At 44.1% G+C, this 20935-nt stretch overlaps 1 protein-coding gene across 29 annotated transcripts in view; it reads left to right on the top strand.

Annotated features, from left to right (window-relative positions):
- Positions 1-20692, top strand: part of Apc (APC regulator of Wnt signaling pathway) — a 101538-nt gene extending 80846 nt beyond the window's left edge. For 17 of the 29 annotated variants that reach the window (XM_076554904.1, XM_076554916.1, XM_076554923.1 and 14 more), the window contains 5 exons: positions 4035-4174; positions 6841-6918; positions 7562-7678; positions 11410-11624; positions 13134-20692. In XM_076554904.1, coding sequence (XP_076411019.1) covers positions 4035-4174; positions 6841-6918; positions 7562-7678; positions 11410-11624; positions 13134-19716 — 7133 coding nt within the window. In that variant the 3' untranslated portion in view covers positions 19717-20692. Of the gene's footprint in view, positions 1-341; positions 396-4034; positions 4175-6840; positions 6919-7561; positions 7679-11409; positions 11625-13133 lie in introns of all 29 variants that reach the window. The other 12 variants (XM_076554925.1, XM_076554909.1, XM_076554920.1 and 9 more) reach the window with 1 other exon arrangement.
- The last annotated feature ends 243 nt before the right edge of the window (positions 20693-20935 follow it).

Consider the following 20935-nt stretch of genomic DNA (forward strand, 5'->3'; position numbering starts at 1 on the left):
AGGAACCCTGTGCTCTGTGGTTGAGGCCCGCCTGCCTGCCCTCCAGCCATGCTTTTCTTCCCCAAGGCCCAGCCGATCCTCTTTCTGTGAAACCTTATTTAATCTTAGGGGTTTCCCCAGTTCAGTACAATCTCAGCATTTGTCAATTTTTTTTCCTAATGCCAATAATTATGAAAAGGGGTAAAACTAACAACAGGAAAAGTACTCAGTTTTAAGATATTGCAAAGATTTCTCTGTAAGTGTTCATATGTTCCAATGGACTAGAGACTAGGACTGACACATTAATTATCTGAATTTCAGAGTAAAACTTAGACTCAGTGTTTGTTCCTCTTCTTCTTCAGGTAGGAAGGCTCCCCGGGGCATTTCATCACAGGAGCTAGGTCAGGGGCTTTCAGGTGAGGAGCAGGATGGGGCCTCTGGGTGTGACTGTGGGGACGTAGCCACAGGGGTCACCTTCCTCTCACTCCTGCCTTCAGATTTCCACTGGGACAGAAGGAGAGTAAGATTTGTGAGTCAGAGGAGAGTGTGCGAGCACAGGGATCCGGCAGTGAAGAGTAAGGAAGGTGTCAGTCCCTGTTAGAGGAGGAGAGTTCTTAAACCCAGTCAGCGAGCCCTGGCGCCTGTCTGTCAGGGCTGTTCAGTACCAGACGTTCAGATTGTGCTATCATGACAGATAGTGTTAGGTCCCAAGTCTGTCCCAGAAAGTGTGCTAGACCCTGGAGTTGTCAAATGATTAAGACATTCCCTGGTTTCCAGTAAAACATAATTTATTTACATTAATATTTCACAATATTTCTAGATCATAACAGTCAGCAGAAGCTCTTGCCAGGCCAGATAGATTTTCTAGTCTTGTAGCACGCAGACTCCTCAGAGTAGGACCCTAGGAATCCCATTTAATAAACAGTCTATGTGATGCTTATGATTGTGAAACTGGAATATCAGTCTACAAAATATTGATGTGGACCCCTAATACTCATTTTAGAATAGGGCAGCCCCTGCTAATGATGGCTAGCTGAGCCATATGATTTAAAAAAAAAAAAAAAAAAAAAAAAAAACCCTATACTTTTAAAAATTAAATATCTTAGTTTTAGTTTAAGAGTCTAAAGTATGGGTTCTGTTTAATATCATTTGAAGCAACTGAATCTTCCTTGTCTGTAAGGTAATGAAACATCATATCAATAATAAGCCCATCTAGACCACTATTTCCTAACAGATACCAAAGATACAGGAGGATAGACTCACCTTTGCATTGAAACATACTCACTTTTCATAGGGCAATCCATTTTTTTATTCTGCCAGCTGTGAATTTGCATCATATTTCAGTGAATCCTTTTATAGTCTTAACTATGAATTATAGTCTTTGCCTCAGAATTCACTGAACTTTTTTCTTTTTACTTGCCTAAAATTATAAAGGGATCTCTTTTATCTAATATTCCAAGTTTTACTAGTTTTTTCATCAGCATATCTTGCTTTAATCTTTATTTAAAATCAAATCCTAAAATTGGTATATTTGGATACAAGAGTTCTCTGACAATTGAATGCCTTCTTAGTACTTTCTTTAGACCATTTTATCTTTCTTAGGAAGTAATCTAGATACTACACTAGGCAAGATTTTATGCAAAACCAGAGCAGTATGTTTTACCTTGATAGTGAGACCTGCTTCACAGCTCTCCGCATCTGGAGCATCTCATCAGTGTCCGGGCCACAGTCGTCAGGTCTTCAGTGAACTCCCTAGTCAGTGCCTTGCACCAAAGCATCGGTTATGTTCCTGGCTCCTTCTCCTTTACTCTGCCTGTACTTCTCCTTACAAAATACTGACGTTCATTGAAGCCAGGCCTTAAGCTCCCGATCTCTGTCCCTCTGCTGTATCGTCTATTCCTAGGGCTCCACTTACTGTATTAATCACTGTTCAGCCAGTGTTTTTCTGATTCACATCTCAATCTAACTTTTCCCTCCTAAGTTTTATGTGTGCTAGGCAAACTACCACCAAACCCTTCATGTGTTTTCATTCTACTTATCTGTCATCTTCCTTTTTTATATAGTATTCTAGACACTTCTAACTGAACTCTCACAAATGGAATTTGTCACCTCCATCCCCAAATCTGTCTGTCCCAAGGTTCCTTTTGGCATTCTAATAACCCAGTTACTCAAATCAAAATCTTAGGAAAATCATCCATGACTGCATTGGCATCTCCTACATTTAATACCTAGCACTTTAATCCTGTTTCTTGAGTATATCTCAAGTCAGTCATGGTGGCACATACCTGGAATCCTAGTGCTTGGGAGGCAGATGGGGTTGATCTCTATGAGTTCAAGGCCGGTCTGGTCTACATAGGGAGTTCCAAGTCTGTTGGGGATGCATAGTAAGACCCTGTCTCAAAAACAACAACGTGTGTGTGTGTGTGTGTGTGTGTGTGTGTGTGTGTGTGTGTGTGTGTGTGTGTCCCCGTACGTACGTACGTACGTGTGAACATATAATTGCTGTTTCTCATCGTGACACAAGACACCATTGTCTCTCTGGTTCTACGTACTTTGTAGTACTTCCAGTCCTCAGCCATTCTTCACACTGCACTCATCATACTCTACTTACAGTGTGCCTCTAATTATACTCCTTTTCCTAACATCCTTATCTGCTCATTTTTGTAGGTTCAGTTGGTGGCCCCTCCTTGTTGGGCCCTTACACATACTGTTTTCCTGCCCAGAGGACTTCTTTGTCTTCCTTGCCCTTACTTTGTTAGATACTCAGTCATCCATTAAGTTTCACCTTAAACTTGGTGACTGTACTTACTCATAATTGCAAATAGATGAAGGAAAATCTTCATAAATATGGTTTGGATTTTCTCTATACAAAGTAATTTGCTTGCCAGTGTTCAGAGAATTGCCTGTCATCTCTTCCTGTCATAAAGGCCTGCATGAATCCTCTGTACTCTAGATACAGTTCTGAGCTCAGTGTAGAACTTAGCGTCCTAAGTTTGCAAATTCTTCTGCTGATCTTCGTGTTCTTCATAAAACGTTAGTGCCCTGGGCTTTCAGGCTTGCACCCTGCTGAGACTTACAAGCACATTTTTTTAAATGCTTGAGCAACCTCTCTAACAAAACAACATCCCAAGTCCCGTGGTGATTGATGTTGATGATGAGTGACCCTCTAACCGTTCGTGTGCATTTTTATCTTTCTTTATCCTCATCTCACCATTTGCTTCACTTTGTTTTACAGCCCCTTCCTTTATTGTCTTTCCTTTTCCTTCCCTTATATTTTCTCCCTTCCTTCCTTCCTTCCTTCCTCCTTCCTTCCTTCCTTCCTTCCTTCCTTCCTTCCTTCCTTCCTTCCTTCCTTCCTTCCTTCCTTCCTTCCTTCCTTCCTCCCTCCCTCTCTCCCTCCCTCCCTCCCTCCCTTCCTTCCTTCCGTTGACCACTGTGAGCATTGTCAAGCACACCTGCTAGTTAGGTATTAGAAGAAAAACACTGAAGCCTGGGATGTTGTAGTATCAAAGGGAATTAAGAGTAATTTTTTTTAAAGAAACTTTGTAGAACTTTGTAGATGGTTGAATAGACCATTCTTTTCGTGAAGTAAGTCTTGCTTCAAGCACAATTTCATTTAAAAGTTTCATTATCCCTAAGGATACTTACTTGACACATTAAAAAAGTTTTAGGCCACAGTATCTGACAATGGGAAGTAGTTTTAAAGCCCCTATAATAGCAGTAAGTTAATTTTTCTGTTTAGGTTTAGGAAGACCAGTGTAAACAAAATAGCTTTTACTGTTGGCAAGTCACAGTGTGTGTCAGTGAACAGAAAATGATGTATTTCATTCAGGAAAGCTAGAGGCTGGCGGGTGGAGACACTGGCAGAGAGTGTAATCATTGTCAGCTGTACTTTCTATGACACAAAAACTGTTTACAACAGTTCTGTGGCTTTTAATTCTAGAAGCCAATTTAAATCATGTATTCTCATTCTTTGAGATTTTTCCCTGGTTTTTAAGTTCCAGTTTATCTGATTCTAGATGATTATATTTTTCCTTTTACCCTTGTTAACTTAGGGGGACTGCAGGCCATTGCAGAATTATTACAGGTGGACTGTGAGATGTATGGGCTCACTAATGACCACTACAGTATTACTTTGAGACGGTATGCTGGGATGGCTTTGACAAACTTGACCTTTGGAGATGTTGCCAACAAGGTATGTCTTTTATAAGATTTACTTCTTAAGGTAGCTCAGTTAGGAGTTAATTTATTTTCATAAAAACAACTTTTCGAACTAAGGAAACAAAGAATTACTTCTGATTTTTTTGGTGTCTCCCACCCCACCCCAGTTGAACAATGACTCATTAAAAAAAGAGCACCATTTCCCCACTGCGTATCCCTACTTAGTGGGTTGTCTCTTGCCTAAACAAAGCAAATGTGCACCTGAAGAGGACACTACACTCACTACAGACAGCTGTACACCTGAAGAGGACACTACACTCACTATAGACAGCTGTGCACCAGAAGAGGGCACTATACTCACTACAGACAGCTGTGCACCTGAAGAGGGCACTATACTCACTACAGACAGCTGTGCACCTGAAGAGGACACTGTACTCACTACAGACAGCTGTGCACCTGAAGAGGGCACTACACTCACTACAGACAGCTGTGCACCTGAAGAGGGCACTATACTCACTACAGACAGCTGTGCACCTGAAGAGGGCACTACACTCACTACAGACAGCTGTGCACCTGAAGAGGGCACTATACTCACTACAGACAGCTGTGCACCTGAAGAGGGCACTACACTCACTACAGACAGCTGTGCACCTGAAGAGGGCACTACACTCACTACAGACAGCTGTGCACCTGAAGAGGGCACTATACTCACTACAGACAGCTGTGCACCTGAAGAGGGCACTACACTCACTATAGACAGCTGTGCACCTGAAGAGGACACTACACTCACTATAGACAGCTGTGCACCTGAAGAGGACACTGTACTCACTACAGACAGCTGTGCACCTGAAGAGGACACTACACTCACTACAGACAGCTGTGCACCTGAAGAGGACACTGTACTCACTACAGACAGCTGTGCACCTGAAGAGGACACTACACTCACTATAGACAGCTGTGCACCTGAAGAGGGCACTACACTCACTACAGACAGCTGTGCACCTGAAGAGGACACTATACTCACTACAGACAGCTGTGCACCTGAAGAGGACACTATACTCACTACAGACAGCTGTGCACCTGAAGAGGGCACTACACTCACTACAGACAGCTGTGCACCTGAAGAGGACACTACACTCACTATAGACAGCTGTACACCTGAAGAGGACACTGTACTCACTACAGACAGCTGTGCACCTGAAGAGGGCACTACACTCACTACAGACAGCTGTGCACCTGAAGAGGACACTGTACTCACTACAGACAGCTGTGCACCTGAAGAGGGCACTACACTCACTACAGACAGCTGTGCACCTGAAGAGGACACTACACTCACTATAGACAGCTGTGCACCTGAAGAGGACACTGTACTCACTACAGACAGCTGTGCACCTGAAGAGGGCACTACACTCACTACAGACAGCTGTGCACCTGAAGAGTACACTGTACTCACTACAGACAGCTGTGCACCTGAAGAGGACACTGTACTCACTACAGACAGCTGTGCACCTGAAGAGGACACTGTACTCACTACAGACAGCTGTGCACCTGAAGAGGGCACTACACTCACTACAGACAGCTGTGCACCTGAAGAGGACACTGTACTCACTACAGACAGCTGTGCACCTGAAGAGGACACTACACTCACTACAGACAGCTGTGCACCTGAAGAGGACACTGTACTCACTACAGACAGCTGTGCACCTGAAGAGGGCACTACACTCACTACAGACAGCTGTGCACCTGAAGAGGACACTGTACTCACTACAGACAGCTGTGCACCTGAAGAGGACACTGTACTCACTACAGACAGCTGTGCACCTGAAGAGTACACTGTACTCACTACAGACAGCTGTGCACCTGAAGAGGACACTACACTCACTACAGACAGCTGTGCACCTGAAGAGGACACTGTACTCACTACAGACAGCTGTGCACCTGAAGAGGGCACTACACTCACTACAGACAGCTGTGCACCTGAAGAGGACACTGTACTCACTACAGACAGCTGTGCACCTGAAGAGGACACTGTACTCACTACAGACAGCTGTGCACCTGAAGAGTACACTGTACTCACTACAGACAGCTGTGCACCTGAAGAGGACACTACACTCACTACAGACAGCTGTGCACCTGAAGAGGACACTGTACTCACTACAGACAGCTGTGCACCTGAAGAGGGCACTACACTCACTACAGACAGCTGTGCACCTGAAGAGGGCACTACACTCACTACAGACAGCTGTGCACCTGAAGAGGACACTGTACTCACTACAGACAGCTGTGCACCAACAGCACTGGTCCTCAGCCTGGGGATGTGGCAGAAATGGCAATTCATTCACCCAGAAAGTGCAGATCGCCGGCACTATAGAAAATAACAACTAACAAACCCTGTCCCCAGGCGTGAGAGTAAAGTGCTGTGACAAACAGTTCACATACTGAGTCCATCAGACGGCACCAGGCTCTATCCTTTGCTTACCGTTCTCAGGATTTTGTTGGGTTTTTCCAGTGAGGTAGAGGAAGTAGACAACAGAAACAGGAGATGTCTGTCTTTCATTTAGGTAATCTTGTTCTGGATCTCATACAGGTAAAATAACATTTATGATTGAAGTAAAAAACCCAGGTTTGAAATTCAGTAGCTAGAAAGCAGCCATTTCTGGCTGGCTGGCTGATGTCCCTGCTCCACGTCTCCCGTTACAGGCTACGCTGTGTTCGATGAAAGGCTGCATGAGAGCACTCGTGGCCCAGTTAAAGTCGGAAAGTGAAGACTTACAGCAGGTACTGCTTGGAATTGCTAATGTTTTTCCTGCATAGTAACGGGCTAATGTGCTGGGTGATATTAAGCTTTGGCTCAGTATTCAGTAGTTTATGTTAAAGTATGGTTCCATTAACACTAAAGGAAAGGAAAGTAATTATATTGAAATAATTTCTTTTGGCACCCTAGTAACATGTATGAGAAATTTACTATAGGCATAAAATTCCTGTTTTTATTATTATAATCAATCATTTATTGTACAAATCAGGGAGTTTCACCTGCGACCTTTCAATACATACAAATACCATACTTTGATTATGTAGCTGGAACATTCCTAATCCGAATCTGAAACTATGCTGCTGGGGAAAATCTGTGTTCTGAAACTGTTCTATGCACTAAGTTATTAAAATACTGTAAAAAGTTACTGTTGGGTTATACATGTAAGATTCATACATGTGGAACATAATGTCATTCCCAGGGAATCTCACACATATACAAATATTCAAAAAGCCAGTTTTAAAATCAAAACACTTCGATGCCAAGCATTTAGATAAGATGTATTTAACTTGTATTAGATACCAACTCTTACCTCTAGCATTAGAAACAAAAAGGTCACTAGTATGAATCATTTTATATGCAAATTATTCTATACTTGATTATTTGCAGGTTATTGCAAGTGTTTTGAGGAATTTGTCTTGGCGAGCAGATGTAAATAGCAAAAAGACATTACGAGAAGTTGGAAGTGTGAAAGCATTGATGGAATGTGCTTTGGAAGTTAAAAAGGTAACGTTTATAATGTCCGGTACTGTAATAGGCAATCCACCTGCCTCTGCCTCTCTAGTGCTGGGATTAAAGGTGTGCACCACCCAAGAGACTCTGTCTAAAGCAAAGTGGGAGACAAGAACCAGCACCAGAGGCTGTCTGTCCTCCGTGACTGGCACGTGGTGGCACGCACACACCTATACTCACACAGCTCTCACAAACACTTGCATACTCATCGTACACATGAACACAGAGCCATGTTTATGTGTACATAGGTTCTGTATAAAGATACCTTTGAAACTGCTAATTAGGTGACCAGGACTGATTCTTCAGGAAAGATATGAATAGCCACAAAATGCTGAAAAGGATACAGGATATCATTTGTTACTAAAACTACAGTGAGATGTTATAATACATACCATACTGACTTAAAGATAAAAAATAAACCACACATCAAGGTTGTTGACCAGCTGGAGGCATTCCATATTGTTGTTGGGAATGTGAAATTGTATAAGACTTAGGAAAACATTTGGACGGGATTAAACATTTAATTAGGTTAAACATACACCTTCCAAACTACCCAGCCATTCCATTCTTAAGAATTTACTCAAGGGAACAAAAACTAATGTTCTCACAGAGATTTAAACATGGATGTTCTTCATAATTTTGTAATGGCCAAAAGTCAGAAGTGACTGTAATGATTGTCATTAGGTAAATGGTTAGCAAGCCGTGAAGTGAAGCATAATGAAATTCTTCACAGCTATTAAAAGAATGAACTGGTTAAACAAAGTATTACATTCCTGTAGCCCCAGCCTATCCAGCAGGGTATGGTGGGAGGCTTATTCAAGCCTAGGAGTTCAAGACCATCCCAGGCAACATAGTGGAGTTTAAAAATAGCTTTAAAAATGAGAAATGGTATGTGCGTGTTTGTGTCTGTGTCATGTGTGTTTATGTCTGTGTGTGTGTGTAGATGTCTTCCTCAATCCCCTTCACCTGGTTTTTTGTTTGTTTCTTTCAAGACTAGGTCTCATGTAGCACAGGCTGGAACTCACCGTGCAGCCAAGGATGACATAGAACTTGGGACCCTCATGCCTCCACCTCCCAAATGCTAGAATTACAGGCATGTGCCCCACCCCTTGTTTTACATGGTCCCAGGATCAAACCCAGGGTTTTGTGCATGCTAAGTAGGCACTCTTATCTGCTGAGCCATATCTGTAGCCCTCCACCTTATTTTTTATATGTGTGTCTGTGTATCACATGCGTGCCTGGTGCCCTCAGAGCCCAGAAAGAGGGTGTTGGGTCCTTTGCAAGGACAGCCAGTGCTCTTAACTGCTGAGCCCTCTCTCCAGCCCGTTTCTGGTAAAGTCCTCTCAGTGAACCTGGAGCTCATCTATTCAGCTAGACTGGCTAGACATCTTCCTGTCTTCACCTTCCCAGGACACACTGCCACAGCCAGCTTTACGGGGGTTTTGGGGAGAATCAAACTCAGGCACTCATGGTTGTGTGGCAGGTATTTTACCAGATGAACCGTCTCCCAGCCCAAAGCAAATTATTGAAAATAACAAGATTATTTTAAAAAGACTTCTCCAATTAACTTTGTTTTTGTTTGTGTGCATGCATGCATGTGTGTGCTTTTGTGCATGCCTATGTGGACACATGTGGAGGTCAGAGAATCTCAAGAGTTGATGCTCTCTTCCCACTGTGGGCTCCAGGAGTTGACCTCAGGTCATCAGGCTTATGTACTTTTGTGTTGAACTATCCTGCCAGCCCACCGGTTACCATTGGAGTGGGCTCGACAGTCATCTGCTGCCTGTGTGGTTCCTTTTGTTCCTGGAGTTCTCTTTAGCTTGTACTTACTGAAACTCGGACAGCAGCACCAGATAGAAGTCCGCAGAGGGAGAGCGCTAGCTAACCCTTGGCTTCTTGAGGAGGAGGCAGTGTCAGAAGCAAGGCAGTAGCTGTCCAGGGCCTGGGGTGGAATGACAAGAGAGGAACCTTGGGAGATGCTAAGGTTTGTTACTTGATTGGAGTCTGTGTTTACGTCACAGTGCCGCACACTCTGCTCTTTACTTAGAGCTGTTGCTCCTTTCCCTGTTGTCTTCGTCTCTAGACCTTTCTTATGTTCCAGCTGTCCACAAAAACCCACATACTTTAAAAATAAAAAAGTCCCTATGGCTTGTAATTACTGGAGTATTTCTTTTCCTGTAACAGCCAAGGTCCTGAGTGGGTCACTGTGTCAGTCCCTCTAATTTACTCCTGATACCTTTTCCTTTGTCTCAAAATCGACTTCGGTTTATCCAATTAGGTTTTCTCCCCTTCCCCATCAGTCACTGTTCCGAAGTCCCTTTCCTTATTTCTACCCTCTGATCATTTCTTCTCCTTCTCAAGCCCTTCTCTGCGTCGGCTCTCATCCCGTCCCGTGTCTCCGTCCCGTGTCTGCTGCCCCCATGGCAGTCCACCCCGCTCCACCTGTAATCATCCTGCCTCCCGGCATTTCTGCTGGAGAGCTTGTTTGACGCAGACCCGTGGCCCGTGGCGGCCCCGTGGCCCATGGTGGCCCGTGGCCTGTGGTCGCGGCTGTTGAGTCAGTTGCAGTTTTGCTCACTTGAAGTTTCTGACACTTTTCCTGTTGATCATCCTTCCTTTACTTTTATTTTCACACTGTGACTAGAACTGGACTCAGGACCTCCTCACTGGTGTGTGCGTTGGAGTTTTGTCGTTGTCCTTTTGTTTGTTCTTGTTGTTTTGATTCTGGGTCTCATTAGAGAGGCTGGCTTTGATTTTGTACTGATTCCTGTCTTAGCCTCCCAAGTGCTGGGATTCGCAGGCATCAGCCACCACCCCTGGCTGAGTTCCATGAAACTGGCCGTTTAGGTAAGGCTCCGTATGTCTGCACCAGACACAGGGTCCAGACTCCAAGTAAAGTAATTAAGACCCTGTTGGGAATTGAACTTTTGTTTCCGGTGTTTCCTCTCTACACCATCTGCCTTATCTGCCTACAGTGTTGTCCCTTTGTGTGGGACTTATATGAAATTCGGGCTGCACTAGCCTTCTTTTTAGAGTACTGTATCGCATCTGTATTGTCAGGAGTGTTTCTTGCTGTGATAGGAGCAAATACATTTCCAGTGAAGATTCCTTGATGGTATCACAGAAAGAAACACGTGTTTGGAGTGTGACAAATTATGACCGGATATCATTAATGGTGTACCAGAGTGTTTCTGTGGCATTTCTAATTTTTTTTTTTTGTATTAGGGGACTTGTGCCTCTTCATAGTTACATTGTTTCTTTAGGAATTTTAAGAATTTGTACATCTTCTAGTACTTTTCAGAAGTTACATTTTTTTAATCAACAGCCCATGAATACATATATTTGTTTTTAATTATATAACCTGCTCTGCAGTGTGTTGCCATTTAGTACTTAAATATCCTTCTATATCCTCGTGTATGTAGTATATGAAGGTGTTTTAATTGAGTTTCTGTTATCCTGACAATATTATCTTGTGATAGTGAATATCAAGTCGGCTTTATACTCTGGTTCATTAAAGATATATGTCTAACATCTAAACACTTAGAATGAAGGTCATTAGTTTAATGCTGTGTTGTATAGGAACTGCACTGACCTAAATTTTATTTGACATTGCATGAAAGTGTAACTGAAAAATTCCTGATTTCCTGGTGAGGGATGTGCAGAAGGGAGACAACAAGAAAAAAAGAGTCTAACTAAATGATACATCCTCTGTTCATCATTAATAGGAATCGACCCTGAAAAGTGTCTTGAGTGCCTTATGGAACCTGTCCGCTCACTGCACTGAGAATAAAGCTGACATCTGTGCTGTGGACGGAGCACTTGCATTTTTGGTTGGCACGCTCACTTACCGAAGCCAGACAAATACTTTAGCCATTATCGAAAGTGGAGGTGGAATATTACGAAATGTGTCCAGCTTGATAGCTACAAATGAAGACCACAGGTACATAACAAGTTTTATATTCCTTTTAAATGGATTATTATTACTATCACTATTATTATTATTTCTTTAGAAAGACCTGATTGTAAAATGTTTTCTGTCATTATAAAAGCTTTAAGCAAAATGTCCTTATTGCAGTGCAGTTACAACTCCTAGTATAACTCGTTTGCATGGTTTTGCTAGTAAAGTCTGAAGTATCTCAATAGGACCCTCAAATAAATCAATAAGTGGTAGTTAGGCTGTACCTCTCATCTGTAGAGAAAACGAATAAAAGTCAAAATACTTTTTAATTTTCCCTACCTATTTATATTACATAAAGGAATATAAAATTAATTTTTAAGCAAAGAAAAAACTCCTGAGTATGACCTAGGAAGCATAAAGGCTCAACATTCATTTTTCTAACGACACTGAGGTGTCTTGACCCAGTTATTAGATTACTTAATCATCAGCTGTTTATCCAGTCTACTGAACTGGGAAGCTTCAGAAGTCAGAGCAGGACACGTGTTGTTCTCCTGTAAATGGTACATTTTCATAGTGCATATCAATTTTGACTGGAAGTTTCACGTCACTTTGTGCTGTGCAGAGAACACCAGTTCACTTCAGTAAGTCCTCAGTTGATGCTGAACTAAGGAATAGCCACCATGGCTCTTTGCTTTTTTTTCCATTCCTTTTTTTTTTTTTTTAGTATATATTATTGTACAAAACATTGGGTTCTGTATTGTGATCATATTTACTTTCTCTTGTCTCCTCCTTTCTCCCACTGGAGAAGACAGTATTGATGCTTATTGTATACCCTGGACAAAGAATTTTAAAGTCCACTAAAGTAGAACATCCTATCACTAGATGTTAGTTTTCCTTATATTTAAAAGGCTATAGGTCTCTCCAAGACCCAGAGTTTATTATGTTGACTGTTAGCCTTTCACATACTTCATGTTATTTTTTTAAATAATGAATATATACAGTCTGCCAAAGGGCACTTGCCAAGGACATGGCGCTATCACAGAGACAGAGACTCCTTGCTGGGCTAGAAGCATAGTGTGCTCCCTGACTACAGAAAGATCTGTCAATCACTTGTCTTCTGCTTCCAAGATATCTCAGTATTCAACATGGTTGCCTATATTAAATTGCCACAGTCCCTGTTTAATTTAAGATTTCATTATGTGTTTGTAGGTTTTAAGTTAGAGAACTATTACTGTGTGAATGGAGAAAATGTATCTGTTCAAAAACGGTTCTTGTTTCTTCTAGTGGATCAGAATAGGACACAGAATAAAGGAAACCTAACACTCACTTTTACTCCTTTTGGGCTGACAGATGGATACCTTGAACCAGTAGACATTAAGTGACCCAGAGAACAAAAGGAGAGGTGACATGGAGTTCCCCAGATAGTTGATGCACTCATGTTGTGCCTACTGTACTTAGTCATCATCTTTGTGTGCAAGCCTGTTTGCTGTCCCGTATTGGTTGTCACTAATCACATTTCCCTTCGTCTTGTGTTCTCGTATTTTAATTCAGGCAAATCCTAAGAGAGAACAATTGCCTGCAGACTCTACTGCAGCACTTGAAATCTCACAGCTTGACAATCGTCAGTAATGCGTGTGGAACTCTGTGGAATCTCTCAGCAAGAAACCCTAAAGACCAGGAGGCTTTGTGGGACATGGGGGCAGTGAGCATGCTCAAGAACCTCATTCATTCAAAGCACAAAATGATCGCCATGGGAAGTGCTGCAGCTTTAAGGAACCTCATGGCAAACAGACCTGCAAAGTACAAGGACGCCAATATCATGTCTCCTGGTTCAAGTCTGCCATCTCTTCATGTCAGGAAACAAAAGGCCCTGGAAGCAGAGTTAGATGCTCAGCATTTATCAGAAACCTTTGACAACATTGACAATTTAAGTCCCAAGGCATCTCATCGTAATAAGCAGAGACACAAGCCAAATCTTTATGGTGACTATGTTTTTGACACCAGTCGACATGATGAGAATAGGTCAGACGGTTTTAATACTGGAAACATGACTGTTCTTTCACCATATTTAAACACTACAGTATTGCCCAGCTCGTCATCATCCAGGGGAAGTTTAGACAGTTCTCGTTCTGAAAAAGACAGAAGTTTAGAGAGAGATCGAGGTATTGGCCTCAGCACTTACCATTCAGCAACAGAAAATCCAGGAACCTCTTCCAAACGAGGCTTGCAGATCTCTGGCAGTGCAGCCCAGATTGCCAAAGTTATGGAAGAAGTGTCAGCCATTCATGCCTCCCAGGAAGACCGAAGCCCGGCTTCTGCCACGGAGTTCCACTGTGTGACAGAGGAGAGGAATGCAGCGCGAAGAAGCTCTGCTCCTCATACCCATCCAAACACATACAACTTTCCAAAATCGGAAAATTCTAATAGGACATGCTCTATGCCTTATGCCAAAGTGGAGTATAAGAGGTCTTCCAATGACAGTTTAAATAGTGTCAACAGTAGCGATGGGTATGGTAAGAGAGGTCAGATGAAACCCTCGGTCGAATCCTATTCTGAAGATGACGAAAGCAAGTTTTGCAGTTATGGTCAGTATCCAGCTGACCTAGCCCATAAGATACATAGTGCAAATCATATGGATGATAATGATGGAGAACTGGATACACCAATAAATTACAGTCTGAAATACTCAGATGAGCAGTTGAACTCTGGAAGGCAGAGTCCCTCACAGAATGAAAGATGGGCAAGACCGAAGCATGTAATAGAAGATGAAATAAAGCAAAATGAGCAAAGACAGTCAAGGAGCCAGACCACCAATTATCCTGTCTACTCCGAGAACGCTGACGACAAACACCTCAAGTTCCAGCCACATTTTGGCCAACAGGAGTGTGTTTCCCCGTACAGGTCTAGGGGAACCAGTGGTTCAGAAACCAGTCGCATGGGTTCTAGTCATGCAGTCAATCAGAACGTCAGCCAGCCTTTGTGTCAGGAAGACGACTATGAAGATGACAAGCCCACTAACTACAGTGAGCGGTATTCTGAGGAAGAGCAACACGAAGAAGAGGAGGAGAGGCCGACGGACTATAGTATAAAATACAACGAAGAAAAGCACCATGTGGACCAGCCTATTGACTATAGCTTAAAATATGCCACCGACATTTCTTCCTCACAGAAGCCATCGTTTCCATTCTCAAAGAACTCATCAGCACAAAGCACTAAAACCGAACATCTCTCTCCAAGCAGCGAGAATACGTCCACACCTTCATCTAACACCAAAAGGCAGAATCAGCTGCATCCAAGTTCAGCACAAAGAAATGGTCAGACTCAGAAAGGGGCCACTTGCAAAGCCCCCTCCATCAACCAAGAAACAATACAGACTTACTGTGTCGAAGACACCCCCATATGCTTCTCCAGGTGCAGTTCGTTATCGTCTCTGTCATCGGCTGAAGATGAAATCGGATGTGATCAGACACCACAGGAGGCAGATTCTGCTAACACCCTGCAGATAGCAGAGATCAAAGAGAGTGACGGAACTCGGGGATCCACTGAAGATCCTGCAAGTGAAGTTCCAGCTGTGTCTCAGAATGCCAGAACGAAGCCCAGCAGACTCCAGGCTTCTGGCTTACCTTCAGAATCAACCAGGCATAAGGCTGTTGAATTTTCTTCAGGGGCCAAGTCTCCCTCCAAAAGTGGTGCTCAGACACCCAAAAGTCCCCCAGAACACTATGTCCAGGAGACGCCACTGGTGTTCAGCAGATGTACTTCCGTCAGCTCCCTTGACAGTTTCGAGAGTCGTTCCATCGCTAGCTCCGTTCAGAGTGAGCCATGCAGTGGAATGGTGAGCGGCATTATAAGCCCCAGTGACCTTCCCGATAGCCCTGGGCAGACCATGCCACCAAGTAGAAGCAAAACCCCTCCGCCTCCTCCACAGACAGTCCAGACCAAGAGAGAGGCACCAAAAACTAAGGTACCCGCTGCTGAGAAGAGAGAGAGCGGCCCTAAGCAGGCTGCTGTCAGCACTGCGGTCCAGAGGGTCCAGGTCCTTGCAGACGCCGATACGCTACTTCACTTTGCCACAGAAAGTACTCCAGACGGCTTTTCCTGTTCATCTAGCCTGAGCGCTCTGAGCCTCGATGAGCCATTTATACAGAAAGATGTGGAGTTCAGAATAATGCCTCCAGTTCAGGAGAATGACAATGGGAATGAGACCGAACCGGAGCAGCCTGAAGACTCAAATGAAAACCAGGACAAAGAGGTAGAAAAACCTGATTCTGAAAAAGACTTATTAGATGATTCAGATGATGATGATATTGAAATATTAGAAGAATGTATTATTTCAGCCATGCCAACCAAGTCATCACGCAAAGCCAAAAAGCTAGCCCAGACTGCTTCAAAATTACCTCCACCTGTGGCAAGGAAACCAAGTCAGTTGCCTGTGTACAAACTTCTGCCATCACAGAACAGGCTGCAGGCACAAAAGCATGTTAGCTTTACACCAGGAGATGATATGCCCCGCGTGTACTGTGTAGAAGGGACACCTATAAACTTTTCCACAGCGACATCTCTAAGTGACCTGACCATAGAATCCCCTCCAAATGAGTTGGCTGCTGGAGACGGGGTTAGAGCAGGTCCACAGTCAGGCGAATTTGAAAAGCGAGATACCATTCCTACAGAGGGCAGAAGTACAGATGAAGCCCAGAGGGGGAAAAGCTCATCTGTAGTTACACCAGACCTGGACGACGGCAAAGCGGAGGAGGGGGATATTCTTGCAGAATGCATCAACTCTGCTATGCCCAAGGGGAAAAGCCACAAGCCTTTCCGAGTGAAGAAGATAATGGACCAGGTCCAACAAGCATCAGTGACATCATCTGGAACTAACAAAAATCAAGTAGACACTAAGAAAAAGAAGCCTACTTCACCAGTAAAACCCATGCCACAAAATACTGAGTACAGAACACGTGTGAGGAAGAATACAGACTCAAAAGGTAACGTAAATGTTGAAGAAACTTTCCCAGACAACAAAGACTCAAAGAAACAGAACTTGAAAAACAACCCCAAGGACTTCAGCGATCAGGTACCAAACAATGACGACCGAGTCCGAGGAAGCTTTCCCTTCGACTCACCACATCACTACACTCCTATTGAAGGAACTCCGTACTGCTTCTCACGGAATGACTCTTTGAGTTCTCTAGATTTTGATGACGACGATGTGGACCTTTCCCGGGAAAAGGCCGAGTTAAGAAAGGGGAAAGAAAGTAAGGATTCCGAAGCCAAAGCTACCTGCCACACAGAACCAACCTCAAGTCAGCAGTCAGCTGGTAAGTCCCAGGCTAGTGCAAAACTTCCGATAAATCGGGGACAGTCTAAACCAATGCTTCAGAAACAACCCACCTTCCCCCAGTCCTCCAAAGACTTGCCAGACAGGGGGGCAGCCACAGATGAGAAACTGCAGAGCTTTGCTATTGAAAATACTCCAGTTTGCTTTTCTCGAAATTCCTCTCTGAGTTCCCTCAGTGACATCGACCAAGAAAACAACAATAACAAAGAAAATGAACCAATTAAAGAAGCTGAACCTACTAATGGACCAGGAGAACCGAGTAAGCCTCAGGCATCTGGGTATGCGCCCAAGTCTTTTCATGTTGAAGACACCCCTGTCTGCTTCTCAAGAAACAGCTCTCTCAGTTCTCTCAGCATTGACTCTGAAGATGACCTGTTGCAGGAGTGTATAAGTTCCGCAATGCCAAAAAAGAAAAGGCCTTCAAGACTCAAGGGTGATAGTGAAAAGCACAGTCCCAGAAACATGGGTGGCATTCTAGCTGAAGATCTGTCCCTTGACTTGAAAGATAGCCAGAGGCCAGATTCGGAACATGGTTTATCTCCTGATTCAGAAAACTTTGACTGGAAAGCCATTCAAGAAGGTGCAAACTCCATAGTAAGTAGTCTGCACCAGGCTGCTGCTGCTGCTGCATGTTTATCTAGACAGGCTTCATCTGATTCAGATTCCATTCTGTCACTGAAGTCAGGCATTTCCCTGGGATCACCTTTTCATCTTACACCTGATCAAGAGGAAAAGCCCTTCACAAGTAATAAAGGCCCAAGAATTCTCAAACCTGGAGAGAAAAGCACATTAGAAGCAAAAAAGATAGAATCTGAAAATAAAGGAATCAAAGGTGGGAAGAAGGTCTATAAAAGTTTGATTACTGGAAAGATTCGATCTAATTCAGAAATTTCCAGCCAAATGAAACAGCCCCTCCAGGCAAACATGCCTTCAATCTCAAGGGGCAGGACCATGATCCACATCCCAGGGGTTCGGAATAGCTCCTCCAGTACAAGTCCTGTTCCTAAAAAAGGCCCACCCCTCAAGACTCCAGCCTCCAAAAGCCCCAGTGAGGCCCCGGCAGCCTCCACTTCCCCCAGAGGAAACAAGCCATCGGTGAAGTCAGAGCTGAGCCCTATTACCAGGCAAACTTCCCAAATCAGTGCATCAAACAAGGGGCCTTCGAGATCAGGGTCTAGAGACTCCACCCCCTCAAGACCTGCACAGCAGCCATTAAGTAGGCCAATGCAGTCCCCAGGGCGAAACTCCATCTCCCCTGGTAGAAATGGAATAAGCCCTCCTAACAAACTGTCTCAGCTGCCCAGAACATCATCCCCGAGTACTGCTTCAACTAAGTCCTCGGGTTCTGGGAAAATGCCCTATACATCCCCAGGCAGGCAGATGAGCCAACAAAACCTTACCAAACAAACAGGCTTATCCAAGAATGCCAGCAGCATCCCAAGAAGTGAGTCCGCGTCTAAAGGACTGAATCAGATGAGTAACGGCAATGGAGCTAATAAAAAGGTAGAACTTTCCAGAATGTCTTCAACTAAGTCAAGTGGAAGTGAATCAGATAGATCAGAAAGGCCTGCATTAGTACGCCAGTCTACTTTCATCAAAGAAGCCCCAAGCCCGACCCTCCGGAGGAAACTGGAGGAATCGGCCTCATTTGAATCCCTCTCTCCGTCTTCTAGACCAGATTCTCCCACCAGGTCCCAGGCTCCAACCCCGGTCTTAAGTCCTTCTCTTCCTGACATGTCTCTGTCCACACATCCATCTGTTCTGGCTGGGGGATGGCGGAAGCTCCCACCCAATCTCAGCCCCACCATCGAGTATAACGACGGGAGGACAGCAAAGCGGCACGACATCGCCCGCTCCCATTCGGAGAGCCCTTCCCGACTGCCCATCAACCGGGCGGGGACCTGGAAGCGGGAGCACAGCAAGCACTCCTCCTCCCTTCCCCGAGTGAGCACCTGGAGAAGGACCGGAAGCTCCTCCTCCATTCTTTCCGCCTCCTCCGAGTCCAGTGAAAAAGCCAAAAGCGAGGATGAGAAGCACGTGAGCTCCGTGCCAGGACCCAGACAGGTGAAAGAAACCCAGGTGCCCGCAAAGGGGACGTGGAGGAAAATAAAAGAGAGTGAAATTTCCCCCACCAACATGGTTTCTCAGACCGCTTCCTCAGGTGCTGCCAATGGTGCTGAATCGAAGACTCTGATTTATCAGATGGCACCCGCTGTTTCTAAAACAGAGGATGTTTGGGTGAGAATTGAGGACTGCCCCATTAACAACCCTAGATCTGGAAGATCTCCCACGGGGAACACCCCCCCAGTGATTGACAGTCTTTCAGAAAAGGGAAATCCAAGCATTAAAGAGTCAAAAGATGCCCAGGGAAAGCAGAGTGTGGGCGGTGGCAGCCCTGTGCACGCGGCGGGTCTGGAGAACCGCCTGAACTCCTTTATTCAGGTGGACGCCCCAGAACAGAGAGGGGCGGAGACGAAGCCGGGACCGAGTAACCCTGCCCCTGCCGCGGAGACGGGGGCTGAGACCTGTGTGGTGGAGCGCGGCACCCCCTTCAGTTCCAGCAGCTCCAGCAAACACAGCTCCCCGAGCGGGACTGTTGCTGCCCGAGTGACGCCTTTCAATTACAACCCGAGCCCCAGGAAGAGCAGTGCGGACAGCACCTCGGCCCGGCCGTCTCAGATCCCAACCCCGGTGAGCAGCAGCACCAAGAAGCGAGACTCCAAGACCGACAGCTCCGAACCCAGTGGGGCCCAGAGTCCGAAGCGCCATTCTGGGTCTTACCTCGTGACGTCTGTCTGACACGCAGGAAAAGCCGGCCTTCATCACAACTGCTGTATAGAGACTATTTCAAAGAAGACTTGAAAGGGGGAAAAGTTGTGTAAATAGGTTTGCTTCTTGTTAGAGGGGTTTTGTCCTGGAAATCATATTTGATAGTCCACTTCGTCCTCCCTGGTCATTTTGGAAGGCACTCTTGTTAGGTAGGAAGAAGAAAGCAAAAACGGTCAGGCAAGTATATTTGTACAGTACGTTTTCCATGTATTTAAGAAGCATCCATTCCATGTCCTTTAATCATCGCTTGTCTTAACACTACAGATAGAAACTATATGATATATTGCTGTTATCAGTCATTTCTAGATTATAAAATAAACTTACATCAGGGAGAAATTGGTATTTATGCAAAAAATAGTCTTTGTGAATCCATCTAATGTCATAATTAATCATGTGGCTGTGAAATTCACAGTAATATGGTTCCCGGTGAATTGTTTCCCCAGCCTGCTTTGCTTTAGTGCATGAATGAAACTGGTGGTTGAATTTCAGAAGTAATGATCAATGAGTCTGTGATCACATGGTGTGCATAGGATAGCTACAGTGTAACGATTCACACTATTTTGTGCTCAGATCTGTGTAACTGTAAAACACGAATGGAACTATTTTAACTGAACTAGATTTTATCGAAAGTAGGTAGAATTTTTGCTATGCTGTAACTGTTGTATATTCTGGTATTTGAGGTGAGATGGCTGCTCTTTTATTAATGAGACATGAATTGTGTCTCAAACTAAATGAACATTTCAGAATAAATTATTGCTGTATGTAAACTATTACTGAAATTGGTATTTGTTTGGAGGGTCTTATTTCACATTTGTATTAATAATTGTCAAAAGGGCCTCTTTTAAAAGCTAAATGTAAATTTTTTTCTTCAGATTCTATGCATTAAGAGTAAAATTTCCTCTTACTGTAATAAAGACAATTGAAGAAGATTGTTGGCACTTCACCATTCCTAGAATTTATTTTTATGTAATTAGCACCTCTCAATGTTTGGTATTTCTCCACTTTTTTTTACTCCTTTGGAGTTTGATTAAAACAAATGCCTATAATAGCACAAGACTAGGCACTGGACACACAGGCCCACATAGAATATCCTCTTTTCCTTGATAAGATTCATACTTGAAACATTGACCTTTGACAGGTACCAGTCGTGTCTTTCAGGCTTCACAGTGCAACTGTCTGACCTGTCATC

This window comes from Peromyscus maniculatus, chromosome 19 (genome assembly GCF_049852395.1).
Source record: "Peromyscus maniculatus bairdii isolate BWxNUB_F1_BW_parent chromosome 19, HU_Pman_BW_mat_3.1, whole genome shotgun sequence".
NCBI lineage: Eukaryota > Metazoa > Chordata > Mammalia > Rodentia > Cricetidae > Peromyscus > Peromyscus maniculatus.